We start from the raw sequence: 27945 nt of genomic DNA, 5'->3' as shown, positions 1-27945 counted from the left end.
CTGAACTTGCAAAAAGTAGTGCAAGAACTACTTTCAAAATCAATGTGACTCCAAAAAGGAGTCACACTGATTTGACCGATTCCATTACGGACAATATTGTGAAAATTGTCATGTGATTAGAAACAAATTGCATGACAAGTCGCACCGGTGTGATTGGGGGCTGAATTTCAGATGGAACCATTCGAGATGCTAGATATTTTCATGCAGAGATCTTCACAGCCATGACCGGCACCTGTAGACATTAGCAAAAAACGGAATCTTTGCCTAAAGGGGAGGAGTTATGCCTGGGGAGGGGACTTCCTGTTTTTTTTTTTGCCAGTGACTGATCACTTAAAAGTTGTCAGAATAACCATCTTAATGAATATGAAAACAAAACGTGTCCCATGATTTATAATAAAGAAACACACAATGCTTTTCTATTCAGTCAAGTTTTACCCAGAAGACAATGTGGGCTTTATTGGTAAAAAGTTGGTAAACAAGAAAACAGTTGACACAGAAAAGTATTTTCAGTTCCATAACAAAAGGTTTTTAGTTCTATAGAACTAAAATAAAAATGCAATTACAGCTATTTACAAAAGGTACACAATGTACCAAACCTAAAAACAAAATAAAATTCCACAAAGGCAGCTTTAAAAAGGTTCACTTTAGTGTTTTGCAGAGTTTTTCCAGGCGACTCTGAAAAGTAATAAAATAAATAAATAACTAAAATACAGGATTACGCCAACAGTCCATGCTAAACAGTACTTACAATTATTAGCAATACAGCAAGTTATTTTTCAACTGAAATCCCTCCTTATAAGATCATAATATAGTACTCAAAACTGCTTTAGCCCTCATAACAGATATGGGCTCTTTTTTGCAACATAATTTTATACTATTCATTTTGCTAACTTTTAGCTTCTGAAAAGTGTTCTGCTGGTTTCTGATGACAATTTTTAAACAATGTATTTATCACAAAAATGTTTACTTAAAGCAGAACTTTACCCAGACAGAACAACGTAATAAAAAAAAAAAAAAAACAATGTTCTTAAGCAAGGAACATACATTAATAATTACACTACCAAAATTAGTGTGTGCTGTAAATTTCCTCCAACATTGCTCCCGTTAAAGGGGTTGTAAAGATTTGTGTTTTTTCACCTTTAGGCATCCTATGCATTAAGGTGAAAAAACACATCAGTGACTGGACCCCTAGCCCCCCGTTTTACTTAGATGAACCCTCAAACTTGTCCCACAGGGAGGCGCTCTCTCTGGCTGGGGTTCTCAGCTCTTGATTGGATAGATTGATAGCAGTGCAGTCATTGGTTCCCGCTGCTGTCAATCAAATCCAATGATGCAGGCCCTAGGGCCAAGTCCCGCATTCAGCCTCTATGGACGTTGAATGCTGGACTCGGGAGTGCACCCGCAAGGTAACCCCCCAGGACAGCGCTTCTCCCAGGGGATTATATGATGTCAGGAGGAGTCGCGAGAGCCGCCGAGGACCCCAGAAAGGCAGGTTCGGGGCCACTCTGTGCAAAACGAGCTGCACAGTGGAGGCAAGTATGTTGTTGTTTTTTTTAAATGAACCTTTAGTGTCACTTTAACTCTTGCTGGAAGCTACCATTTTGCTGATGCCTGGAGCCCCTGAACAGCAGAAATATACAGCTGAACTAAACCCGCCAATTTAACGGTTTCAAACTATTTAAATTCCTGGCATGAGGGGATTGCCAACGGGCACATTTGCTGGTGTCCCCAACCAAACTATTAAGCCATCAAATAGCTTATGTCATAACTGATCACATGTGCAGAACCATGACAGTTGCAGATCCAACAGAAGCCACTGCTTGACTAAATTTTTCACCGACTCCTTCACTTTTCCAAACAAGGAATGTCCAGCAAGTGGTGGCCACCAGGGTCACCCAAAATTCATTCTGTTCATTCAGCTTTAATCTGAACTTAAACACATACTGTAATCCCCAATTTAAATAAATCATATGCACAGAGAAACCTGAACCAGACAAATTGAGCAGCAGGTTATAATAGGGTATGAATATGATTTATGTATATATATTCTGTTTTAAGCAATAAAAATTCTGTTCTCAGCTGCAAAAGGGACTTGGAGAGTTGAGGGTGAAGAAACAGCAGTACACTGATCTTCCTGAGTGAATGGCAGTGCTGGAAGAAGGAGGAGGGAGGTAATGGGGCATGTCAGCACAAGCCTGATCATTAGAAGATAGGGGAAGCTATTTTCCCTGCACAGCCAGAAAACTGACCACACCAGGATGGATGTGCTTCTTTGCCTAGCATTGTCAGTTTGAAATAGAGCAGGAACACCATGTATTTCACGCAAAAGGAATCAATACAAAGATGGAAGGATGCTTTTTAACATAAGTACATGGTACAACAGAAACATATTAGGAATATAAAATGTTAGAACAGATTATTTAAGACACAATACAGACTTTATCATAAAAAGTTAAAAATGACAAGCCAACAAGCTTCAGGGATTCACAAGGCTTCCCTTCATCAAGACAGGCAGGAAAAAGGGTGTGAGAAATGCATCAGCAATTATATTGGCTACCGTTTATAAAAAATACATTAAATGCATACGTTTTTGATCACTGTTTAGGGTGCATTAACAATACATTTCTGGGTGTGTGTTTTTTTTTTTTTTTCTGGAAAAGCCCAATTGATTCAGCTTGATTAGACAAAAACAAGTCAACAAAGCAAAAAATAGTGCATACATCATAATTCTCAAAGAATATTAGTTTGGGTTGAAACCAAACACACATTCATTTATGGTCCATTCACACCAGCTGCTGCAGCGCAGTCTGGCTGGATCACCGCAGTGCTGATGTGCCAGTCGCATCACAAGAATCACTTTTGTTTGGTGAACTTTATTGAAATGTCACACAGAACAGTTGTGGGGAGAGAGGCTGTGTATTCCAACATACACATTATTCTTATCATAATCTGGCTTGAGACATGACAAACCCACATAGAAGAGACACAAAAACAAAACAAAAAAAAAAACAAAAAAAAAAAACACAACATAAAAACTTACTGATAAAAGTTTGATGTTATCAAATGCCTTCTTGTCAAGACGACTAAGGTTTGCCATATCCATATCCTCAGCTGTTAGACGAATGTTCTTTGCAATCAACAAAATAAAATATATTATTAGGCACACACACTGACTGATGTCACCATTTCTGAACATAATACAAAAGAAAATGCAAACCATAAAAAATATATCACACACACACACACACACACACACACACACACACATCTACACTGTGCGATGAGCCCAGGCAGGTATAAAAACACATTTTCACTACAGACACAAAAACTTACCTTTCCATCCCCAGCAGGTAAATTAATGAACAATTCATTCATGCCACCCAGTGGACTCCCATTGGCTGAAAAAGTATAGACAGGCTCTTTCATTGATGGAGTTCTGAATGCTGGAGTATTACGTAACCTAAAAAATATATCAGGTAGAGATGCTTTTAGCATTCAGTAGGTGGTGCATCTTTAAATTGATTTCATTGCTTCAAGTTGTTCTGTGAGCGCTATCACTCTGCCTGTTATTGATCCACAATAGCTAAAAATACTCAATTCTTTCAACTGTATTAATACCTTTCAACGGTGCGAATACCTGTAATGATCATGAAATATGTAAATCACCATAAAGGTTATCCTTTTTAACCATGCAACTTATCTTCAACTGTCACATAGGTAAAAATGAATTATTTGTAAATATTTATAGCTTTGTGAATTGAGGTTTCTGTATGTAGAGGGTCATGTTGTAGTTACCTGGTGTCAATTTTGGGTGTAATCATTGGAGTGTATCCTAATACCGAAGAGTCTGCCAATCTGCTCTTAGAATGTGCTGCATGACCTCTCTTACTTGTTCTATATTTAGAGAAAGAGATAAAATTGAATTTACATTCAAAAAAAAAACCCAACACCACACACATACATATCCATACTTACCTGCTCTGTACACTGAAAATGTGCCCGTGAACCTCCCCTTCTTGGGTCCCCCACCAACGCTCCTGGCCCCTCCTCTCTCCCCAGTACCTCCATGGGAAGCCACTTCCCATGGGGGCACTTGGGCATGGTCACCCTCAAGGGCTGCTGCTGAGTCCATCGACTCAGACTCGCCCCGTCGTCACTGGCTGTGATCTAAAGAAGTGGGAGCCAAAATGGCAAAGCCAGTGAAATCCGGAAGTAAGGGGGAGAAGAACTGGGGGGATGCTGATGTCGAAATATTTACCTTACTGCAAGAAATGCATTAAGGTGAAGAATGTTTAGGTTTTAGAATCACTTTAAGTGGTTAAGAGGCTGTTTTCTGCACACTAAATACAGTTAAAGACCAGTAGCCGCAGTTGTACTTTGGCAGGTTGGCTCTCCTTGGCGAATCGCCGTACATCGACCACTTTAAGAACACTAGGGGTTGCGACGCCAGAGCCGATGCGTGTGGCCACGACGTCCGGCAGCCATCTGTGATCGCTCCTGAGTGATGTAAACAGACAGATCCCTGTTCTGTCAGGGAAGGATAGACAGATCCACTGTTGCTATTGATTAGGAACAGCGATCCGTTTCCTCCTCCAGTCACTACGCTGCTCCCAGTCAGAAACACCTCCGTAGGCAACACTTAACCCCTTGATCGGCTCCTAGTGTTTACCCCTTCCCTGCCAGGTTGGCTCTTACAGACCCGACATCTCTCCATAAAGAGGACCTGTCACGCACCTTTTCTATTACCAGGGATGTTTACGTCCCTTGTAATAAGAATAAAAGTGATTAAAAAAAAATAAAAAATAAAACACACTGAAAGAGAAAAAGTGTATAAGGGGGAAACATTTTTTTTAGATATTATAATATATATATATATATATATATATATATATATATATATATATATATATATATATATATATAAGTAAAAGCGCCCCCATCCCCGTGTGCTTATCTTTTGACATTTCAGTTTTAGAGACTATGGTAACCTTACCTCTTAGCAGTTGTGTTTGCAGCAGACGTTCTTGTTTTTCTTGTAGTTCCAAGTTTTTTGGTAGTGGAAGATTTTGCCTTACGAATACAGAACACATTACTATAAATTTCATGCATACAACTAGATATGATAGATGGATAAGATAAAAGCAATTAGGAAATAAATACTGTACTTGATAGCAGTAAAGCAAAGTTCTCCAGATGTCTGTGCATTATGTTTATGTACACTAATTTGCTTGATCATTCAGTACTTTATTTTAAAGTGTTCCCTTGGAATTTAAAATACCTTACTTATGCACATTGCTAGATCACCACCGGCATGAATATTCTGGGAATGTGGTATCCATGTGACTAGCAAAAACTGTCCAAACATTAAAATAGCATAAATGTGAGGGGAAATAGCAGATACAAAGTCCCGAAGAACTCAGTTAACCTTTAGACAACCATGGCAAAAATAAGACTAACGTGTTATAAAAAGAGTTATGTGCAGAAACATACTTCCCCACGTCAACTGAGGCAAATTAAGTTAATTGGTAATCCCTAACAGTAAAGCAGAACTGAAGTTCTACTATAAGATACTGAGCAGGCAGACTTATTGCAGAAATACATTCATTGCCTCTTCTGCAAAAAAAAAAAAAAAAGAAGATTCCCCTACCTGCCTGTGTCTTCTCCAGTACTGTAACCAAGATGCACACGAGCAGCTCTGCTTACAGTGCCAGGATCTGAGTGCCAGGATGCCTAGTTCCTGCACATTCGCAGGAGTGAGGTCACATCCCTCTGATCAATGAAGAAGCCTAAGGACTGGCACTCAGAAGAAAATTCTGGCGAGGGACCATTGGACAGGTAAGTATTCACCCTAGTTATACTTTAAACTTTTAGCGAACAATCACCTTTTCATCCTAATGCACAATTTAAAAAACAAAATCATTCCAGTCATCCTTTTTTGGCTTGTTTTGCCACAGAAAATTGGTACATGTGCTTACAGGATGTACAGCTATAAGAATCATTCATGCTACAACAAGCAAAAGTGGCAAGAGCAGAGCTTTCCAGAGTGACAACAGTTCTAATGTGACAAGGTAAAAATCTTAGCCTGCAAAGCTTATAATAAAAAAACGGATATCTTGAAGGCCAGTAATACATTATTGAGATCATCACCAATATATGGACTTAAACTGTTAATATGTTAGACTAGCCTTGAGGTTTCTTCAGGGGTGCCCTGAAGGAAAAAAAAAATGCCTAAAAAGCAGGCCTTTTCGTTACACAAAGCCACAGGTTTTTATTGTGTACCATTTTAACCTTCCAGCCACTGGCGTCTCCCAACAACCAGTGATGTCATCAGTGTTGATAAAAAAGGGTGTTGATCGCTTGCACAGCATCCCCGTTTGATCCCCGTTTGATCCTCCCCAGCCCCTCGCCATCAACACTGAGTGATGGAGAAAAACTGTGGGAAATGAGAAATGCTGAAATATTAGCCAGTACTAGTGTGCAAGAGTGTATTTGCTAGAAAAACCCTTTCATGACTAAGCCCATTTCTGACATTTGTTGTTTACAAGTTAATTACTTAGAACCCCCAAACATTACATATATATTTTTTTTAGCAGAGAATCTAGAGAATAAAATGTCGATTGTTGCAATATTTTATGTCACACGGCATTTGTGCAGCGATGTTTTAAACGCAACTTTTTAGGGGAAAGGGACACTTTCATGGATTTAAAAAAAAAAAAAACAGTAAAGTTAACCCAATTTTTTTGTATAATGTGAAAGATGTTACGCTGAGTAAGTAGATACCAAACATGTCACGCTTTATAATTGCACGCACTCGTGGAATGGCGACAAACTACGGTACCTAAAAATCTCCATAGGGGACACTTTAAAAAATTTTTTTACGGTTACCAGGTTAGAATTACAGGGGAGGTCTAGTGCTAGAATTATTGCTCACAATCTGACGATCCCTCACCTGTGTGATTTGAACACCGTTTACATATACGGGCGCAAATTCTATATGCGTTTTCTTTGCTGCGTGAGCTCGCGGGCACAGGATTTTTCTACTTTTATTCTATTTTTTTTCCCTTTCTTCTATTTTCATATTAAGTTGTGTTTAAAAAAAAAAAAAACATTTTTTGGATCACTTTTATAGCTGTCACAAGGAATGTAAACATTCCTTGTGACAGATACTCTTTATGGAGGGATCGGGGGTCTAAAAGACCCCCGATCCCTCCTTTGCACTTCTAAGTATTCGGCGATTCTGAATACTGTGTATATGTATATATATATGTGTGTGTGTGTGTGTGTGTGTGTGTGTGTGTGTGTGTGTGTGTGTGTGTGTGTGTGTGTGTGTGTGTGTGTGTGTGTGTGTGTGTGTGTGTGTGTGTGTGTGTGTGTGTGTGTGTGTGTGTGTATTTTTTTTTTTTTTTAACCGGCGCCATTGGTAGCCGAGTAAACCAGAAGTGATGTTGTGACGTCGCTTCCGTGTTTACAATCAGGAGACTGGAATGAAGCTGTTTCCGGCTTCATTCCAGTCTGTCTCTAGCCACCAGAAGCGGTGGATGTTCGACGTCCCCTCCCGCTCCTCCAGGATAATAGCGGTTATTCCTCTATAGCCGATCGCTCGCTCGTTACTAGGATGATGCCTGCAGCTGTGGGCATCATCCCGGTATAACCCCTGAAAGCCGAGTACCCACATCTGCGTACGCTCAGCAAGAAAAGGATAAATGTAAATAAAGCATTATGTAAAACTATTAGAATAGGTTTTCACATTTTAGAATCGGGTGCCTTGAGACTGTTTAACATTTTAAAGGGTGCCTTGACTGGGAAAAAAAGGTTGAGAAACACTGTTAGACTGGCATTTCCATTAATCCCAAGATTCATTTAGGGATTCATAATGCACACTACAACACAACATGGGCAACAACAGACACATGGGTAACAAAAAAAAAAAAAAAGAAGAAAACCCTACTATTTTCTAAAACCTTGCCATAAAATACTATTTGGTTAGAACCAACAAAAGTTAGATGCTGGGAAAAGAAAATGAGAAGCATAGTGTGCAGTGTGTTTTGCAAGGCAAGGTGAACCATGTCATGTTTTTGCTTCCCAAACGCCTTTAGCAACGTGTGTAAATTCTGCCATCATTGCTAGAGATTTTCAAGCTTACATTTGTTCTTGGTCTCAGAACACTCTGTGCTAGATTGTTTTCCCCACCATCTTCAACGGAGTTAGACTTTGCTTTTCTAGCTGTAGAAAAAAAATGAAGTAGCAAAAAAATAAACAACCATATATTAGCACAGTAGACTGCTTTATGCACTTGAAATTGGAAACATCTAAAAAGGACAATTTAAAAATCCACGTGCAAAGAAATAAATAAGGCCTCAAAAAATAAAAATATAATTGGTACAAGACATTTAACTTGATAAAAAAAAAAATGGCAGCATATACACTGCTCCAAAAAAATTTAAGCAACACTTTTTTCAATTTAGAGTATAGCATCAAATCAATTAAAGTGGATGTAAAACCACATTCATGAAATCTGATCTGGGCACATATATCTGTAGTGTTTACTTCTTCTCTCTCCAATCAAGTCCCATATCTTTCTGCTGGAAAAAGAGAAACCCCCTAGAAGTGGGACTTTATAGGTACTCCCATATTCACATACGTAGGAGGAGAATTTTAATATATATATTATATATATATATATATATATATGTTTTATTATACAAAAAATACATAATTACAAAATCATGGATAGGTGTAATGGAGTAACCCAAACCCAACGACGTTTCAGATGAGTCACATTCTCCTTCATCAGGGATTTTTTTTTCCGGGTAACACCATATATCCTAATCACTAGGTACATTCTAGCATCCAAAACAATTTTAAAATAAATGCGGAAGAGACATCCTGACGCAGGGGCCAATCCAAATCCCATCCAACCAGATATTCTTTAAAGAGTATAATAGATGGTAAACAAGAAAAAGGAAAATTGGAAAAGACAAGAGAATAATATTCTCGGACACTGGTTTTGGCATACTTTGTGGGGCCACGACTTGAACCCAGTCTGTGCAGTGGGTACAACTTCATGGGACCCCGGGGCCCTTGATGCGTCCCTGTCCTGTTTATTAGTGGCCTGTAAGTGACATCACTGTTTGACTAAGATTCTCCAGCCTCTTCTGGGCCCCAGAGCACATGTAGACCCCCTGTTGGTCCGATATTTTTGACTGCAGTGTGGGGAATGCAATATTATTCTCTTGTCTTTTCCAATTTTCCCTTTTCTTGTTTACCATCTATATAGTCTTTAAAGAATATCTGGTTGGATGGGATTCGGATTGGCCCCTGCATCAGGATGTCTCTTCTGCATTTATTTTTAAATTGTTTTGGATGCTAGAATGTACCTATCTTAGCGATTAAGATATATGGGGTTACCCGAAAAAAAAAAAATCCCAGATGAAGGAGAATACGACTCCTCTCTGAAACGTTGTTGGGTTTGGGTTACTCAATTACACCTATCCATGATTTTGTGTGTATTGTTATGCATCCTTGATTATTTATACGTTTCTGTGATATTGTAATTATGTATTTTTTTGTATCACACACACACATATATATACATACACATATATATATATATATATATATATATATATATATATATATATATATATATATATATATATATATATATATATATATATATATATATATATATATATATATATATATATATATATATATATATTTTCCTACGTATGTGAATATGGTAGTACCTATAAAGTCCCTCCTTCTAGGGGGTTTCTCCATTTTTCTATCCTTCTGGGGATGTGGTACACCTTTTATAGCTGATAGCTCTGTTTCATTCATATCTTTCTGCTGCTCTGTTCCTCTGTTATCAGCATAACTTCTGACAAGCTCTCAAACACAAAAGGCAGCTGGAAATTTGTGTTGGGGAGCTAACTTGGAGACAGATAAGCACAGAGCTTGTCTAGTCACAGAACAGCTCTGCAGGTTTCTTTTTGTTTCTCTGCCTATGTGGAGTGGGAGGTGTGCTTTTTCTGCAAACAGCACACACACACACAGTGTATACCCAGACTTTCCTCCCACTGCTGAAAAAGGATGAAAAATTTCTAACATAATATCCACTTTCTAAAGAATGTAGTAAGCTGAAGACCGCAGATATACATGTAAAACTTATGCAGGGAGATTTGTTTAATCTGTGTATCATCCACTTTAAACTCCTGGGATATTGATCTGGCCAGTTAAATAGCAGAAGGGGTTGTTAATCAGTTTCAGTAGGTATTAAAGTGATTTTTTTCACTCTAAAAATAACAAAGACTTTACAAACATGTTATACTTACCTGCCCTGTGAAGTGGTTTTGCACAGGGCAGCCCAGATCCTCCTCTTCTTGGGTCCCTCTTCGGCTCTCCTGACCCCTCCCTCCTGTCGAGTGCCCTTGCTATGGGGGCACCCGAGCCGAGTCACAGCTCCCCGTGTCCATTCAGACCAGAGACCCTTGGTTTGGCCTTGCCCCCTCTCCTGACTGGTTACATGACTGACATCAGCTTGAGCCAAAAGCACCACTGCTGTGTTTCAGCCAATCAGGAGGAGAGTCCCGGACGGTCGAGGCACTTGTGATCATCACTGAAGAGAGATGGGGCAGGTAAATATCAGGCCTCTTGCACACTGCAGCTTGAAAAAGCTCAGTACAGTTTTTTGCCATTTACATTTTACGCAGAACGAAAATGCGTTCAAATATTTACAAAAAAAAAAAGGCTGAAAAAGTAGGATGCTCAAACATGTGAAAGTGTGCAAAAATCCTACCAAGCAGTGTAGAATGAGCGTCACTAAATACTCAGTAAATACGCTAATGATACACACTCAACTAAAATGCACAGCTCCAGATTAATCCTCTTTACACACTCCACATGTAAATGAAAAAAGCACAGCCTCCAATAGTGTAAAACCTTCACATACTTTAATCTCGTAAAATTTCACTTCATTGCATTTGCCTCTGACTGACATCTGAAGATCTGTCACTCTTCATCCCTGTGAAAAGAGGGTTTAAGCGTCTATAGCCAAACACGGCAGCGTGAGGCATGAACAGCTGGTGAGTGAAGTCGTGGCGGTGTGGTGGAGGAGTTTTCCTGGAAGTTTTTATGAATAATAATTATAATTGATTCACTGGTCACTATCTAATGAACGTTGGACTTTTTGTGTTTAAAAACTGGACACTTTATTCATTCATTCATACAATTTGTTGCAACTATTCACTTCACAGGGTATTGCTTTTATAGTTTAACCACCTCACGCCCACCCTATAGCCGAATAACGGCCGTAGAGCAGGCGCTTTCGTCCGGGTAGCCGTCCCTGGACGTCCTGTTTACTTCCGCAATGCGCGCCGCCGCGGGCGCGCATCGCGGAAGTTCTGTGTTTGCCCTGTCCCCTGGGGACAGGCAAACACAGATCGCTGTAAACGGCCAATCACAGCGGCCGTTTACAGCGCGATCGGCGTGTCCAATGGGAGATGATCTCATATGTAAACATATGAGATCATCTCTCAGCACCGCTCTCCCTCCTCACACAGACAGAGTGTGAGAGGGGAGAGCTGAACGGCTGCAGCGGCCGTCAGTGTGTAAAAAAAAAAGTCAAAAAAAAAAAACAAAAAAAGTCAAAAAAAAAAAAAAAGTGCCATCCTGCCCCAGTGCCACCTGTTAGTGCTATCTGTCCCCAGTGCCACCTGTCGTCAGTGCCACTTGTCCCCAGTGCCACCTGTCATCGGTGCCACCTGTCATCGGTGCCACCTGTCATCGGTGCCACCTGTCAGTGTCACGTGCCATCTGTTGTCAGTGTCACGTGTCATCAATGCCACTTATCAGTGCCATCTGTCAGTGTCACGTGTCATAGGTGCCACGTATTAGTGGCATCTGTCATCGGTGGCACGTATTAGTGCCACATATTAGTGCCATCTGTCATCAGTGCCACGTGTCATCAGTGCCACGTATTAGTGCCACGTATCATTGTCCTGGTATTTCAAAGTGTAATAAGTAGTCAACAAGTTAGATGTGTAATTTATGCTCCTAGAACACGTGATGGCGCTCCCTGCATGTTGGGCCTCTCTATGTGGCCAGGCTGTGAAAAAGTCCCACACATGTGGTATTGTAATAATCATGAGTAGCAGAATTTTTTGGGGTGTCATTTGTGGTATACACATGCCATGTGAGAGAAATAACCTATTACAATGACAATTTTGTGGGAAAAAAATTACAACATCAAAAAGCTCACTATGCCTCTTACTAAATACCTTGGAATGTCTACTTTCCAAAAAGGGGTCATTTGGGGGGTATTTGTACTTTCCTGACTTGTTCGGGTCACAAGAAGCGAGATAGGCCACCAGTACATCAGATGTGATCAATTTTGTATGATTCGCACCACAGCTTGTAGACTCTCTAACTTTCACAAAGACCAAATAATATCCACTAATTTGGGTTATTTTTACCAAAGATATGTAGCAGTATAAAATTGTGGCCAAAATTTATGAAGAAAAATTTATAATTTGCATAATTTTGTCACAGAAACAAAGAAATATGCGTTTTTTTTCAAAATTTTCGGTCTTTTTTCATTTATAGCCCAAAAAATAAAAACCCCAGAGGTGATCAAATACCACCAAAAGAAAGCTCTATTTGTGGGAAAAAAAGGACAAAAAATTCATTTGGGTACAGTGTTGCATGACTGAGTAATTGTCATTCAAAGTGTGAGAGCACCGAAAGCTGAAAATTGGTCTGGGCAGGAAGGGTGTTTAAGTGCCCAGTAAGCAAGTGGTTAAAGTGGTAACAATGTTATTTATGTTATGTGCATACTTTATTGGATATATTGGAGTTGAGAGTGTGTATCATCATTAGCATATTCATTGAGTATTTAGCGCTGCTCATGCTACGCTGCTTGGTAGGATTTTTGCACATTATTATTTATTTAGTGTAGAGTGGCAGCAAGGTTTTTTTTTTCTTTGTGTAAGTGCAGTGGTGATACACAGGTGTGAGGGCAGAAGTGTGTATTATAACAACAACAGGTGCACTAAATGGGCAACAATGAGACGATCAACAAAACAGGAATAGTTTTACAGGTGGAGGCCACGGACATTTTTCTTTCCCTACTCATCTTTCCTGACAGTATTTTTTACCAGCTTTATATTTGGCTAGGGTCACTGTCACTTGTGGTACCATGAGGCGAATATATATATATATATATATATATATATATATATATATATATATCTCTCTATATAATCTACACACACATATTTCTATCTCTCTATGTGGCCTGTCAAGGTTGATGTTACGTCAGGGTTTTTTTTTTTTTCTGTGCAGAAAGCTGCATGCACGTTTCAGACGATGACAGTTTTGTGATGTGAACCAGGGCACATGGAGAACGATTGCTTTCTTTGTGCCTGAACTACAAAAAGAAGTGACATGTAACCAGATACCCAAATGCAATGCTAACTAGCCACCCAATACACAATGCACGCCTATCGCTTCATGACAGTGGCAACCTCCAGCAGTGTTTACATGCTAGGTGCAGAAATCTTCTGAGACTACCTGCACAGAGACAGCTGTAGTCCTTGAGAGTTAGATATGCACCAGGATGTGAGGGAAGGGATTCTAGCTTAGATCAACCACTTACAGACCGGACCATTTTGCTGATCAAAGACCAGACCACTTTTTGCAATTTGGCACTGCGTCGCTTTAACTGACAATTGCGTGGTCATGCAACGTGGCTCCCAAACAAGATTGACATTTTTTTTCCCACAAATAGAGCTTTCTTTTGGTGGTATTTGATCACCCCCGGCGGTTTTTATTTTTTGCGCTATAAACAAAAATAGAGCGACAATTTTGAAAAAAAAAAAAAGCATTATTTTTTACTTTTTGTTATAATAAATATCCCCCAAAGATATATATAAAAAAAATCATTTTTCCCTCAGTTTAGGCCGCTACGTATTCTTCTACATATTTTTGGTAAAAAATAATTTAAAAAAATATCGCAATAAGCGATTGGTTTGCGCAAAAGTTATAGCGTTTACAAAATAGGGATAGTTTTATGGCATTATTAATAATTATTTATTTTTTTTTTTTAATTTTTTTTACTAGTAATGGCGGTGATCAGCGATTTTTATTGTGGCTGCTACATTATGGCGGACATATCGGACATTTTTGACACATTTTTGGGACCATTGTCAGTTATACAGCAATCATTGCTATATAAATGCAGTGATTCCTGTGTAAATGACACTGGCAGTGAAGGGGTTAACCAGTGGGTGGCAGTGTAGGGTTAAGTGTTCCTAGGGGCGTGTTGGGCTTTCATTTAGTGAACACTGATCTCTGCCCCAATCACATGGAGCAGAGATCAGCGTCACTAGTTGCTAGGCAGAATGAAGAAATGCTGTTTACAACGGCACTTCTCCATTCGGCCGTCCCGTGAGACGATTGCAGGTATGCCCGCGGTGATCGAGTCCGCGGACCCGCGACCGGACTCACGGGGGTCCCGACCGGCACGCGAACGCACCGCCAGCGGCGCGATGGCAGGGCGGCATTGAAGATTGGATGTACCTGTACGCCAATATGCCTGCCCGTGCCATTCTGCCGACGTACATCGGCGCGCACTGGTCGCAAACCGGGTTAAGGTATACAAATATCTTAAAAGGTGGATATTCCTTATAACTGCAGGCCCTTCAATGCTCTCTTTACTAGAGTCTGAACAATGGGCCCTTCATATAAAACTAAAAAAATTAAGTTTGTTTGGGCTTCCTTACAGCACTTTATACACTACCTAAAACTCTGCTAGCTATAAGACTATAGTAGTACCCCTTAGATGTGTTCTACAACTGTATAAATGTGTGTACCCCAATAGAAGTAGGATATGATTCCCTACACATGATTTATTGTTCATACCGCATTAGTAACATTTCTGGACCCGATTTAAGTCATAAAGGCCAGGACCCAGCTTTGAAGGCTCATTCACCATATATTCCTATAGGAAAGCCATTAAGAACTAACACCGTTTTACTGCCCCCTATAACGGATTCTCCATAATAATGGAAAATGCATTTCATTGTAAGCCCTTAGGAGCAGTGCCCTCCTACCCCTCTTGTATCAAATTGTATTGTAACTGCACTGCCTCCCTTTATATAACGTAAAGCACTGTGAAAATTCTTGCCACTACATAAATCCTGTATAATATTCATTTCATAGGGAGGTAAACAGTTCACCAAGAGCAGAGTAACAATGAAAATGGGTGCGAGTAAATCCTTTAACTGTGGAACAGTAAAGATCTTATGTGCGACTTATCCTGCCTTACTTCTCCCAAAAATATATTCAAGGAAAAATAAATGAAAAACAGTTTCACACAATAGGTGACTATTACATCTGTTGCCCAATGAAGGGGAAGAAATACAGTTTAGCTAAAATCAGATTTAACCCACTGTGAAAGAGCAAGAGGGCAAAAAATTACAAAGTATGTATACTGACCTTTCTTGGAAGGCTTAAACGGTGTTTGAGAAACACTTGATGTTATTTGCTCGATGTCCACATTCACCTAATACAAACAGACCGTGACAAAACAATTGTGTTTATTGTAGCTATTCAGAGGATGTACACCACTGCATGTATCGACCGCTCAATGCTTACAAAAAGAAGCTGACAGGTCATTGGTCTGGAATAAATCTATACTTTGTGCCAAGTAGTACATCGCTATAAACAGATATACCAACAGTGAAGCGGTTTTACCAAAAAGAAAAAGATCTTTCCAGAACCTGAATTTACAATCTAAAAGTCATTTAATAGGATATGGCCAGTGAACACAACCCTCAACATTGCATGGATAACAGATTTATCTAAAGAATGCTAATTACTTCAGACAAGTAATGTGTGCTTGGAATAGCTTCTAGGGCAGCTACAATACCATTGTATACCATAAATTACAAACTGGCCTGAGAATAGCAGAAAACATTATCTCAATAAATAACCAAAATTGGCTACCCATATTATAATAGCTTATAATTGGCTACCACATAGTTGTGTGTGTATATTAGAACTTGAGCTACTGAACTCCTATTTCAGCAAAGCATCTTTAACCACTTGCCGACCAGGCCAATTCTGACATTTCTCTCCTACATGTAAAAAATCATCATTTTTTTGCTAGGAAATTGCATAAAACCCCCAAACAGTATAGATCCTTTTTTTTTAGCAGAGATCCTAGAGAATACAATGGCAGTCACTGCAACTTTTTATTTTGCACGGTATTTGCGCAGCAATGTTTCAAATGCTTTTTTTGGGGGGGAACCCACACACAAAACAGTAAAGTTAGCCTAATTTTTTTGCATAATGTGAAAGATGAAAAAAATGTCACGCTTCAAAATTGCTTGTGGAATGGCGCCAAACTTTGGTACCTAAAAATCCCCATAGGCGACGGTTTAATATTTTTTTTTTTTTTTTACTGGTTACATGTTTTGAGTTAGAGGAGGTCTAGGGCTAAAATGATTGTGTGGTGACACCTAACGTGTGGTTTCAACACCGTTTTCATATGTGGGCGGGACTTGTATATTCGTTCACTTCTGCGTGCGAGCACATGGGGACAAGGGCACTTTAAAAAATATATATATAATTTTTATTAAAGTTTTCTAATTTGACACTTAAGAATAAAAGTGATCAAAACTTTTTTTTATTACAAGGAATGTAAGCATCCATTGTAATAGGAATATGTCATGAAAGGACCTCTTTACAGTGAGATATGGGGTCAATAAGACTCCACATCTCCCCACTAGGCCAGGAAGCCTAAAATTTAAAAAAAAAAAAATAATATTATTATTATTATTATTATTATTATTATGATCGCAGCTCCGTTTTTTTTTTATGTAGAAGCCGGGCTTGACGTCATAACATCGCACCCGGCCTTCGATGATCATAGAGACTCCGGCGATCATCTGGTCCACCGGAAATCTCTATGGTGGACATACAGGGTCGGCGGATCTGTTTCCTCCGATTCACCGGTCGCAGAGGTGAGTCGGTAGAAGCACCGGAGGGCAGCGGGAGACGTCCCCTTTCGCCACCCATAAGAACGATTAGCGGCCGACTAGCCACTATGATGGTTCTTATGGTATAGGAAATTGCCGGCTGAAAACGCAGATATCTGAATGATGCCTGTAGCTTCAGGCATCATTCAGATATCCCCCCACAAAGCCCAGGGTGTCCAGCCGTCGGCCAGTGGTTAAATGTCAAAATAAATGCTGCAGATTAAAGTAGAATTCCTGCCCAACACTAAAGCAGGCCAATAATCGCATGAAAAAAAAAAATAAAAAAAAAAAAAAAAATCAGACATGCTGGTTGTACCCAAGCCAGTACCATCAGCCTGCACATAGAGGGTTAGAATCTCGGCTGGTCCTAATGCATAGAATGCATTAAGGTGAAAAACACATGGGTTTACAACCCCTTTAACTATTTAAAGTTTACACCCCCCCCCCCCCCCCAGCTTGCCATTGAGGCCAAAGAGTTCAAGCTTTGTTTCATCAGACCCGAGTGAACTTAGTTTCTCAAGGTCCGAGAGTCATTCAGGTACCTTTTGGCAAACTCCAGTCGGGCAGTCATATGCCTTTTACTGAGGATTGGCTTCCGTCTGGTCACTCTACCATACAGGCCTGATTGGTAAAGTGCTGCAGGGATGGTTTTTCTTCCGAAATGTTCTCTCTCCACAGAGAGATGCTGGAGCATTGTCAGAGTGACCATCGGGCTCTTGGTCACCTACCTGGACTAAGACCCTTCTCCCCCGATCCCTCAGTTTGGCCAGGAGGCCCGCTCTAGTAAGAGTCCTGGTGGTTCTAAACTTTTTCCATTTACGGATGACAGGGGCCACTGTACTTACTGGGACCTTCAATGGTGCAGACATTTTTCTGTACCCTTCCCCAGATCTGTGCCTCGATACAATCTTGTCTCAAAAATCTACAGACAATTCCTTGGACTTCATTACTTGGTTTGCGCTCTGACATGCACTGTTAACTGTGGGACCTTATAGACAGGTGTGCGTCCTTCCAACTCATGTCCAATCACAGGAGGACTCCAATCAAGTTGTATAAACATCTCAAGAATGACCAGTGGAAACAAAATGCACCCTAGCTCAATTTTGAGTGTCATGGCAAATGCTGTGAATACTTATGTACATGAGATTTTTTTTTTTTTTTTTTTTTTTAATAAATGTGCAAAGATTTCAAACTAACTTCTTTCACGTTGTAATTATGGGGTATTGTTTATAGAATTTTGAGAAAAAATGTGAATTTAATCAATTTTGGAATAAGGTTGTAACATAAGAAAAAATGGAAAAAGTGAAGCACTGCATTTCTCTCAAGAATGGGATTTGTCCACACATGCACAGTAGTAACGGACCAACCAGAGCTTGCAGCAGAAGTTGTGTACCCTCCCACCCCTTCATTTGTGTGGCTTGGTTTTCTGTGCAGGCTAGCATGAAAGAGCATCAAAGGCTTTATTATTTAAAGCCAGTTTTCACTTGCCCTAAATATTCTTCTAGCTTTTAAAACCTAAAGTGGTTGTGGCGCCTGTGGAATTGGAAATCTTTTTGTTGTTAGTTTTAAATGAGTTTCGACCATGCTTCCATTGTACCAAGACAGATTTAACACATCTTGTCATGTCTATGGGTAGCTCTCATTTTGATGCTTATTTTTACATCAGCATATTAAGAGATCTTAATTCGTTTTTCAATTCTTTATAACTTGAATATGGTTTAGGCTGCATTTTGTACAGGTCAAAAAGGTCACCAATGTAAAAAGCAGAAAAAAATTCCTGTAATCTGCACAAAAAGAAGCTTGTGTACTTTTTTATGCTTCAGGTGTCAGAACGCACAGATATGAACAGGGGCCATTTAAATGAATGGGATATTGCTTGTTGGGCATTTTTGAACTTTTGAGATGAGCGTTTTACGAGCTGAAAATGCTCAAGTTTGAATGCAGCCTTACAGTATGATCAGTTCCTATATCAGTTTTCAGAATACTTTTTGTACTTCTATTTAAAAACGTATTTTTTTTCTTACTCTCTTCCTAAACCCAGGACCCTGCATTCATATATGTGGTCTCCTACAATACACAGAACATGGAAATTATTTTAGTAAATATAAACAGCTAAATTCCTGTTATCAGCAGTATAGTGACTTCTATCAATGTCTGGTTAAAGCTTGTAGGAGGAGTTTGCATTCTACGCTGGCTCTCTTATGAGGCTGCAGAACCCCTGAGCCCCTGCCAGGGCAGTGCTGATTGGCCCTGTGCTGATCACATGCACCCTCCCAAAAATATAAAACACACTTACACACCAAAACGGAGCATGTGCAGAGTGACTCCAAAAGGATCTGTACTATCAGGAAATGGATTTAGGACACTGGAAGGTGAGGATCAAAAGGTGATAGACTCAAACGGTATTTTTACACAATGCAGAGGATTAACCCCTTAGGTTCCAGTTAGTATAACAAGCATGATTTACTGCATATACAGACGGATTTCACTGTTGTGGGTTTAGTAACACTTTAGAGCAGTGGTCATCAACCCTGTCCTCAGGGCCCACTAACAGGCCAGGTTTGCAGGATAACTGAAATACATCACAGGTGATATCATTTGCTGCTCAGGGATTGTAGTATTCTAGTCTGCATCTCCCCAAGGTAATACATAAAACCTGGCCTGTTAGTGGGCCCTGAGGACAGGGTTGATGACCACTGCTTTAGAGCGGTTGCAAAACTCAGACGTGAAAAGTGAGCTAAGCATGTCCCTCTATAGTGCGTACTAGCCTGAATCCAAAGCAAGGAGTCTGGTTCTTTTCCGATTCCTTTGCTATCTATGCGAGTCTCTGAACTCTAAATCCACACCTCAGCCTCCCAGGAAACAGCCCACTCTATCACACAGCATTCAACTCAGCTTTCTGTTTTTCTCTAGAAGCCTGTTAGAGGAGGGTGTGTGTGTCCCTTGCCTCCAATCAGCTCTCAGATTTTACAGAGCTCTGTGCATGACATCAGATCCCCATCCTCCACTTTCTACTGCTGAGTAAAATGTGTTTTGGAAGATTGTAGCGGATAGAGTGCTGCAGATAAACAGGTACAAGTTATGTAGGAGGATTTAATCTCTGTATCATTTGAGGCTTGTCACTTCAATGGAGGATATTAAAGTTTCATTAAACCCACATCATAAAAAGCTATCAATAAATGCTGTATTATACGCTGTTCATACTCCGCAAAAAAACTAGCTGATCCTGCTGCTCTCTCTCTCAACCTTCTGTTCATAACCCCAATTCAGATAGGGATTTTGCAGAGCAGCGTTGGCAGCTCTGCACATGCTCAGTTTTCAGTGAATTTCTTTGCTGAGCATTTCCTCCCCGTCGTCACATCTTAGCGGCCCATGTGACTATAGAGTCACAGATGTGGATATAGAAATAATTATATATACAGCCCACTCCCTCCCTCCTGCTCTATGACAACTAACCAGCTGAATACAATGGGAGCAGGATAGTATATGTAGATTAATGGTGGATTCATCGCTCCCTCTAATTCTAAGATGCAAGCTGGAGGGGCACGGCACAGCCTGTGACTGGCAGAAATCAGCCCACACCATGTTATTTCCACAAAATAATAAATTTTTTATATCAAATATATTTGTATGACCATTTAAAACCAGCAGCCGTGGACTAGAAGCTCCTCCTGCTTATGTTTCCCTCAGACAGATTGGAAAAGAGCTGGGTCATGTGACAGCTGTATATGGATTAGAAAAAGGGTGCTTAGATTTGCTTATTAAAATAATTACAGTGCCATCATCCATATACAGACAGACAGGGCAATGTAAATGAAAGTGCGCGTTCAGTATCACTTTAAAAGAAAAAGGTTTGACCCCACCCCCCCAGTAGGGAAACAAATCTAGACATTCCTTGACATAACATCTCACAAGCATGAAAAGTTGTTTGTTATCCTGGAAAACTTGGCTTACCGTTGTGGCTGCGTGAAAAGCTTTCAACCTCCCACCTTTTGCTATGCAAAGAGAAAAAGAAAACCATCAAAACTCATGCAAAACAGCTAAAAACCTAGACCTGTTTTATGTCTTGTCCAATTTCTTATTTTTTTAAGCATTTCATGAACAGATCAAAAAAAGTTTAATCAAAATATATAATTTTTTTCAATCAGCACGAGGGACAGAACTTACAATCAATGCAAAGTGTATTTTGTGCTGGTAGCTGCTGCTTTAGTTGAAATCCTTCATCCTTGGATTCCCCCAAACCCAGCAGCGGCAATCTTCTGGTGCTACAGCAGTGGTCTCAAAGTACCGGCCCGCGGTCTGGTTATAAATGGCAAGCAGTGGTGATCCTGGACAGGTTTGCACTGCAGTGGGGGAGGCACCAAAGAGCTTTGTCTCCATCTCCTGTGTCCTCTCTGCTGCAGCCCAGAGAGAGAACAGAGTGGAGAAAGGATATGCCCATCACCACGCCCACCTAGGCACTGGTGGTGGATCCTGCTGCCACCTCAGGGCGGGAGATTGTGTCCTTTTCTGGGTGCCCTGTCACTAGGCGTGTGTGTAAGGCAGGAGCTGACAGGAGGAGAGGTGAGTGAGCCATCACACTGAGGCAAGTCCTTAGTGGGGTGGCTGGGGTATTTATGGAGTGTGGGGGTAATGGTGGGTTTAATAATGCGTTTTGCTGACATCAGCGCTGGGGGGGGGGGGGGGGGGGTTAATAATGTGTTTTGCTGACATCGGTGCTGGGGAGTTAATAGTTCTCAGAAGGGGAACTGTAAGCTCAGCACACAAATACACACACATCGGGGTTTACTAAAGGCAAATCTACTTTGCACTACAAGTGCACTCGCTGAAGATCTGAGGGGGACATGTTAGGAAAAAGTTTGCATGCGGCCCCCATGGGATATGAAAACTTGTCATGTGGCCCTCAGGTAATTTGAGTTCGAGACCCCTGTGCTACATGGTTATTAGATCCAAAGGACCTGTGACAGTCCTTCATCAAGAGTGCTGACTATTGACCATCTTTTCCACCCCCCTCCTTCTGTCATAGAAACTGTATTATAGCTTCCAAGGGATGGTATTTGCAAACATTACACTTCAGCTTTAAACCTTTACCAAACACAATGAAACAACATTTCAGCCATTTCTTATCTGAATTGTAGTTAAACATCATCCATAGGAAAAAGAATACCGTATATACTCGAGTATAAGCCGAGATTTTCAGCCTCTTTTTTGAGGCTGAAAGTGCCCCCCTCGGCTTATACTCGAGTCACCGCTGTCTGACTGCCCGAACAGCGTGTCGAGCAGACAGACAGCGGCCATTCTACCTTTCAAAAGCCGCGCCTCCGCCTCCGCCTGTGATAGGCGGAACACTCAATTTCCCAGCAGTCAGTGTTCCGCCTATCACGGACATCGGCTCATCCTCGGATGAGCCGATGTCCGTGATAGGCGGAACACTGACTGCTGGGAAATTGAGTGTTCCGCCTATCACAGGCGGAGGCGCGCCTTTTGAACAGGGGAATGGCCGCCAGGGCGCCGACGAAGAGCGGCGATCCTGGCATGGGACGACACGGAGGCTCGGGACGGGACGACACGGAGGCTCGGGACGGGACGACACGGAGGCTCGGGACGGGACCGGACGGACACAGGTAGGCTGGACACACAAGGCTGCACGGACACACACACACACAGGGATGGATGGATGGATGGACACACACACACACACACACAGGGATGGATGGATGGATGGACACACACACACACACACACACACACACAGGGATGGATGGATGGATGGACACACACAGGGATGGATGGATGGACACACACACAGGGATGGATGGATGGACACACACACAGGGATGGACGGACACACAGGGATGGACGGACACAGAGGGATGGACGGACACACACAGGGATGGACAGGCATATCTCACCCTCGGCTTATACACGAGTCAATAGGTTTCCCAGTTTTTTGGGGGTAAATTGGGGGCCTCGGCTTATACTCGGGTCGGCCTATACTCGAGTATATACGGTATGTATATTTAAAAGAAATGCGCCATAAAAACTTAAATGAAGGCTTACCAAAATAATCAAGCCAGCGCATCTCCTTGATAGCTGCAGGTAGCTTGACGAGTTCGATATTGTACAGGGTATCCACTTCCTTCGCATTGCTAATAACCGTAGATTTTAATTCCTCTACAATTGCCTTGACTAGATGAAGAAAAGAGGCAATCTCTTTAATACCAATAAGGTGCACAGATCATTACACTTTACCATTTGAAATGCTTAATTTTAAGCGGATTTAGTGCATAACAATGTGGGGATATTCTGCCAACATTAAAATACTATTAACGAAACCCTTGTGAAAACTTCAATTTAACAGCAATAAGTATACACCTATCACAAAACAGACCAAACCACAGATCCAGTTGAAAGTAGTTTCACAGTCCAAAACACAGGGGGGGGGGGGGGGGGGGAGAAGAAAAGAAAAAAGGAAGGCACTGAAATTGTCTAAGCTTAACAAATAAAAGGTGCTAATTCAGCGTACACAGGTGTCCGTGGAAGACATTCGAATACCTACAATCAAAATGCACAGTAGAGCGTAAAGTAGGGACATCCAACTGGCAGCGTGTGGGACCTTTTCTGTGGCCCACCCTGATGGCATCTTTCCCTCCTGCTCTTATCAGCAAATGCTCAGTTTATGTGAGACAAGAAATTTAATTAAAATGTATTCCTATTTTTTTAACCCTTATTTAGCCCTAATCACACAGTATTAACACCTTCCTCCTCTGCACTCTCGAGCTGTTAGTTTTTAAATGTACTTTTTGCCTTTTCGATAATGAACCTTTATGCATTTTTTTTTATTCAGGTCAGATTAAATAAAAACGCCTTTTCCATGCTTTGTAACACTCTAATTGTAATATCATATGCACAACAAACTACAGAATATAAATGTATACATTTCTACAGAGACACTAGTTGTTTTTACACTAACAGTGGTCAAAAGTAGAAAAGTATTATTTATTTATTATTTAGTTTTGCTATCTTTTTGTCCTTAAAAAAAAATAAAAAAAAATAAAAAATGTACCCACCTTCTCGACTTGAGGATACAAATTCCAATGTGACACCACTGGCCTAGAACAATGGTGCTTAAAGCAGAGTTCCATCAAAAAGTGGAACTTCCGCTTTAAGTACTCCTCACCCCGAGTGTTCACAATCGGCATGTCATTTTTTGGGGGGGTGGGGGTAGGTGCCGAGTACCTGGTTTGGAGTGGGACTTCTTGTCCCATTTTCTCCTTCCGACTGCCTAGGCGAGTCCTAAGTGGCCCCTCCCTCCCGGCAACGTTCTGGGACACGTGACAGGTCACAGAACATTGCCTGGCCATTGAGCCAGAGCGGAGCATGGCGTGGCGTGCGCAGTGCATACCCGGCTGTGAAGCCGTAAATGGTCACAGCCGGGTGCCCACACTCACAATGTCGGCATGTGTAGAGGAGGGAATGAACAGAGGCTTCGGGCAGCCACATCGCTGGACCATGAGTCAGGTGAGTGGCTGTTTATTTTTTTACTTTTACAGTTACTTTTTGTAACTGCTGACTTTTAATAAACATAAAAAAAAAAAAAACGGTGGAACTCCGCTTTAAGAAAAATTAAGATTTTTGGTTTACCAGTAAAGCTTTTGTTGGAGTACATCACAGGAGGCGTTCATATTCAGTTCATATACATGATTACTTGGGTTATGTTGCCACTTTTAATTGAATAGACACTGGTCAAAAACACAGTGATGCCCGCATTACCCCTTCGAGCTCAGCTAAACCTCAGTTCTGTAGCAAGTAATGAGGAATTACACGGGAGCCTGGGGGGGGGGGGGGGGGGTGGGTGCGCGGTCGAGTCCTACTGTCTGTGTCAATGGATGCAGCAGCAGGACTCGGGAGTGCACCCACACGTGTGCCCCCATGGAAAGCGGCTCTCCTTGGAGGCACTCGATGAGGAGGAGCCAGGAGCACTTCCGGGGGACCACAGAAGAGGACTGGGGCCGCTCTCTGCAAAACCCTTGCACATAGGAGGCAAGTATAACATATTTGTTATTTAAAATAAACAAAAAAAAAAAAAACTAACCAACCTTTACAATCACTTTAAATTACTTAACTTTCCACAACCATACAACTTTAAAAAGAGGGTTTACAGCAGAAGCTATGCAAAAGAACTCTACCTTGACTGTCAAAATCCCTAATAAAGGATGCCAACTTCTCATTTTTTACTGTACGATTTTTCTGTCCGCGGTTTCCTCTTTTCTTTGCTGGTGCCATGGTGATAATAGGCGTCTCTAAAAAATAATTTTAGATATGTTAGGTGCAACCATACATCACAAAAGTTTCTCATCACTTACACTAGGAAATGTTTTACAGGCAAATATAGATTTATAAATGTTAAATAAAACAAAGATGTGAGAATTTAAAAAAAAAAAAAAAAAAAAAAAATCTAACCAGTAAAGTTAGCCCCGTTTTATTTATATAATGTGAAGGATTTTACGTTGCAAGAATCGTGATCGTTTTATTCTAAGCAAAAAAAAAATAAAAAAAAATTGTGATTCTCATTTTGGCCAGAACCACGCAATCTCATTTCTTGAGGTCCTAAAATGCCAGAACAGTATAAATAATCCCCAAATTACCCCTTTTTGGAAAGCAGACAGTCCATGAGATTTAGTATGAGGCACAGAGAGTTTTTTGAAGTTGGAACACTTCTTACATTTACACCCCGCTCCCCGTCACCAGCATCATTATATAACTGGTGTGGTGGTGATCAGGGATGCTAACTGGTGACCGTATGTATTTTTTTAAACATTTTTTTTTTATTCTATTTTTACTACTCATATCAGGAGTAGTTCAGTTCAAGTTTTTAACACTGCTGCTACAGTGACAACCTCTGTATTAGCAGTGTGTTGAACTGTCAGGAATGGGTTACATAACAGCTTTCTATTGTGATGCTGCGACTGGCCCACAGCTATCACAGGGTACAGCTTCTGTCGGACCTTCACAGCGCATGTGCTGCGACGTCAGCGTCTGCACGCAAAGTGAAGGTGCAGGTTTAGGAGATATTCATTTTACCTACAGGTAAGCCTTTTTATAAGCTTACCTGTAGTTAAAAATGTAACATGAGACCCCTTTCACACTGGGGCACTTGGCAGACGCTACAGCGCTAAATATAGCGCCTGCAAATCGCCCTGAGTCGCTCCTCACACTCCAGTGTGAGAGCCCCGAGGGCTTTCACACTGGAGCAGTGCGCTGGCAGGATGCCAAAAAAAGTCCTCCAAGCCGCATCTTTGGAGCGGCATGTACACCGCCCCTGCCCATTTAAATGAATGGGCCAGCACGGCTATACCGCCGGCAAAGCTCCGCTGCAGCAGTGCTTTGCAGTGGTTTTAACCCTTTTTCAGTCACTAGCAGGGCGGTAAAACCGCCCTGCTAGCGCCCGAATACCGCAGCTAAAAATAGCACCGTTTTGCCACCAGCTCCCACATTACCCCAGTGTGAAAGGGGCCTGAGTGTACAACCACTTTAATAGGATCTATGTGTTCTGTCTCATCTGTTTTACTGGTAATAGTGCAGCCAATGTGTTGATTTCAATGGGCTGCCCAGTGTGCAAAAGAGGCTTGTGTAGGTTTTGGGGTGTTGCGCTTCACGTGTGTTTTGATGCGCTTGCTAAATGTTTTTCTGCACAGAACATTGGGTCGTTCTGACGCATTTAGGGTGCCAGTAACACTGAATGGAATACGTTTTCATGCATATCCGCACACATTCACAAAACCAGAGGTCTGAATGGAACTACAAGCTGGACTGTTACAGCAACGATAACAGAGAACAGCATTAGACTGACTCAGGCCCATTTGGAGGCTATGACCAGCCTATTACCAGGTCGGCCTTTCCTTGGGACAGTTACTATGACGCTGAAGTCAGTGAAGGACTCGGGAAGACGGAATTATTATTATTATGGGATGATATGAGTACTATATGTGCGCACTAATAGTCTTCAGACTGTGTCGCAGTCCTGTACTAATAAATATCCCCCAGCCCAGTCCTTACCTTAGCCGCCCGCTTCGCTCAGCCCGGAAATACACCGCACAGATTCAAACTCAGCCGCCACCTCCGCTCCGCCAATAGGGCGCAGCCAGCGAGGTCACGTGTCCACATCCTCTGTCCTACGCTGTTCCGTCAGATTAGGCGACCGTCGGAATTGGTAACGGAAGAGGCGTTCCGTCGCCGCCATCTTTGTGCACCCCACACTTCTCCACAGTTAAGGCTACATCGAGAAGGGAGCAAGCGGACATCTTTTTACACCCACCGGAGTTTAGCATTTAACAGTTATTTTTAACAGGAAACGGAGATTATAATGTGAAATACAGTATATAGAAACCCATCGGACTGTTTACATGTTGAATTATAAAAGCAGCGGTGTTCTGTCACATTTGCAAACCTGTGAGATCAGCAGGCTTGTCGCTGCTTTTCAAATTCAACATCTAAACAGTCCGTTTGCGAATTACTTTATTTCATCTTATAAGCTCTGTTTCCTGATAAAAATAACTGTGAAATGCAAAACTTCGTTGGGTGTAACAAGATGTCCGCTTGCCCCTTCTCGGTGTATCATTACTGTGGAGCAGTGGCAGTGCGGGGTGTAGCAAGATGGCGGTAACGGGACGTCACTTCCATTACCCATTCTGACGGGTCGCCTAATCTGACGTAACACCGGCCAACCAATAGGAAACGCCTCGCCTCACAGGGCGGCCATGTTGTGGATGGCAAAACAGTGAAGCGTTAGTAACTCTCTACGAACTATCATAAGTCTGAGAAGTCACATGACACCTCCGCTAGTCTCCCCAGCATTGTTTAATAAAGAAAGCATATGTCCTCGAACTGATACGGAATAATC

General features: G+C 41.3%; 1 protein-coding gene across 1 annotated transcript; it reads right to left on the bottom strand.

The window, feature by feature from the left end:
* Window positions 1-412: 412 nt before the first annotated feature.
* On the bottom strand, window positions 413-27242 carry CDCA8 (cell division cycle associated 8). Its single transcript, XM_077481807.1, has 11 exons — window positions 27102-27242; window positions 25232-25345; window positions 23103-23231; window positions 20997-21037; window positions 15499-15565; window positions 8144-8223; window positions 4994-5070; window positions 3796-3894; window positions 3334-3460; window positions 3041-3127; window positions 413-675 (listed from the first exon to the last, which is right to left on the bottom strand). Exons 2-11 carry the CDS (start codon window positions 25326-25328, stop codon window positions 640-642), a joined length of 840 nt encoding a protein of 279 aa, XP_077337933.1. The 5' UTR covers window positions 25329-25345; window positions 27102-27242; the 3' UTR covers window positions 413-639.
* Window positions 27243-27945: the final 703 nt, after the last annotated feature.

Source organism: Lithobates pipiens, unplaced genomic scaffold (genome assembly GCF_037356315.1).
Source record: "Lithobates pipiens isolate NorthernLeopardFrog02 unplaced genomic scaffold, aLitPip1_a1.2 Scaffold_16, whole genome shotgun sequence".
NCBI classification, from domain to species: domain Eukaryota; kingdom Metazoa; phylum Chordata; class Amphibia; order Anura; family Ranidae; genus Lithobates; species Lithobates pipiens.
Note: the sequence above shows the minus strand (reverse complement) of the source record. Positions and strands in the feature narration are given on the sequence as shown.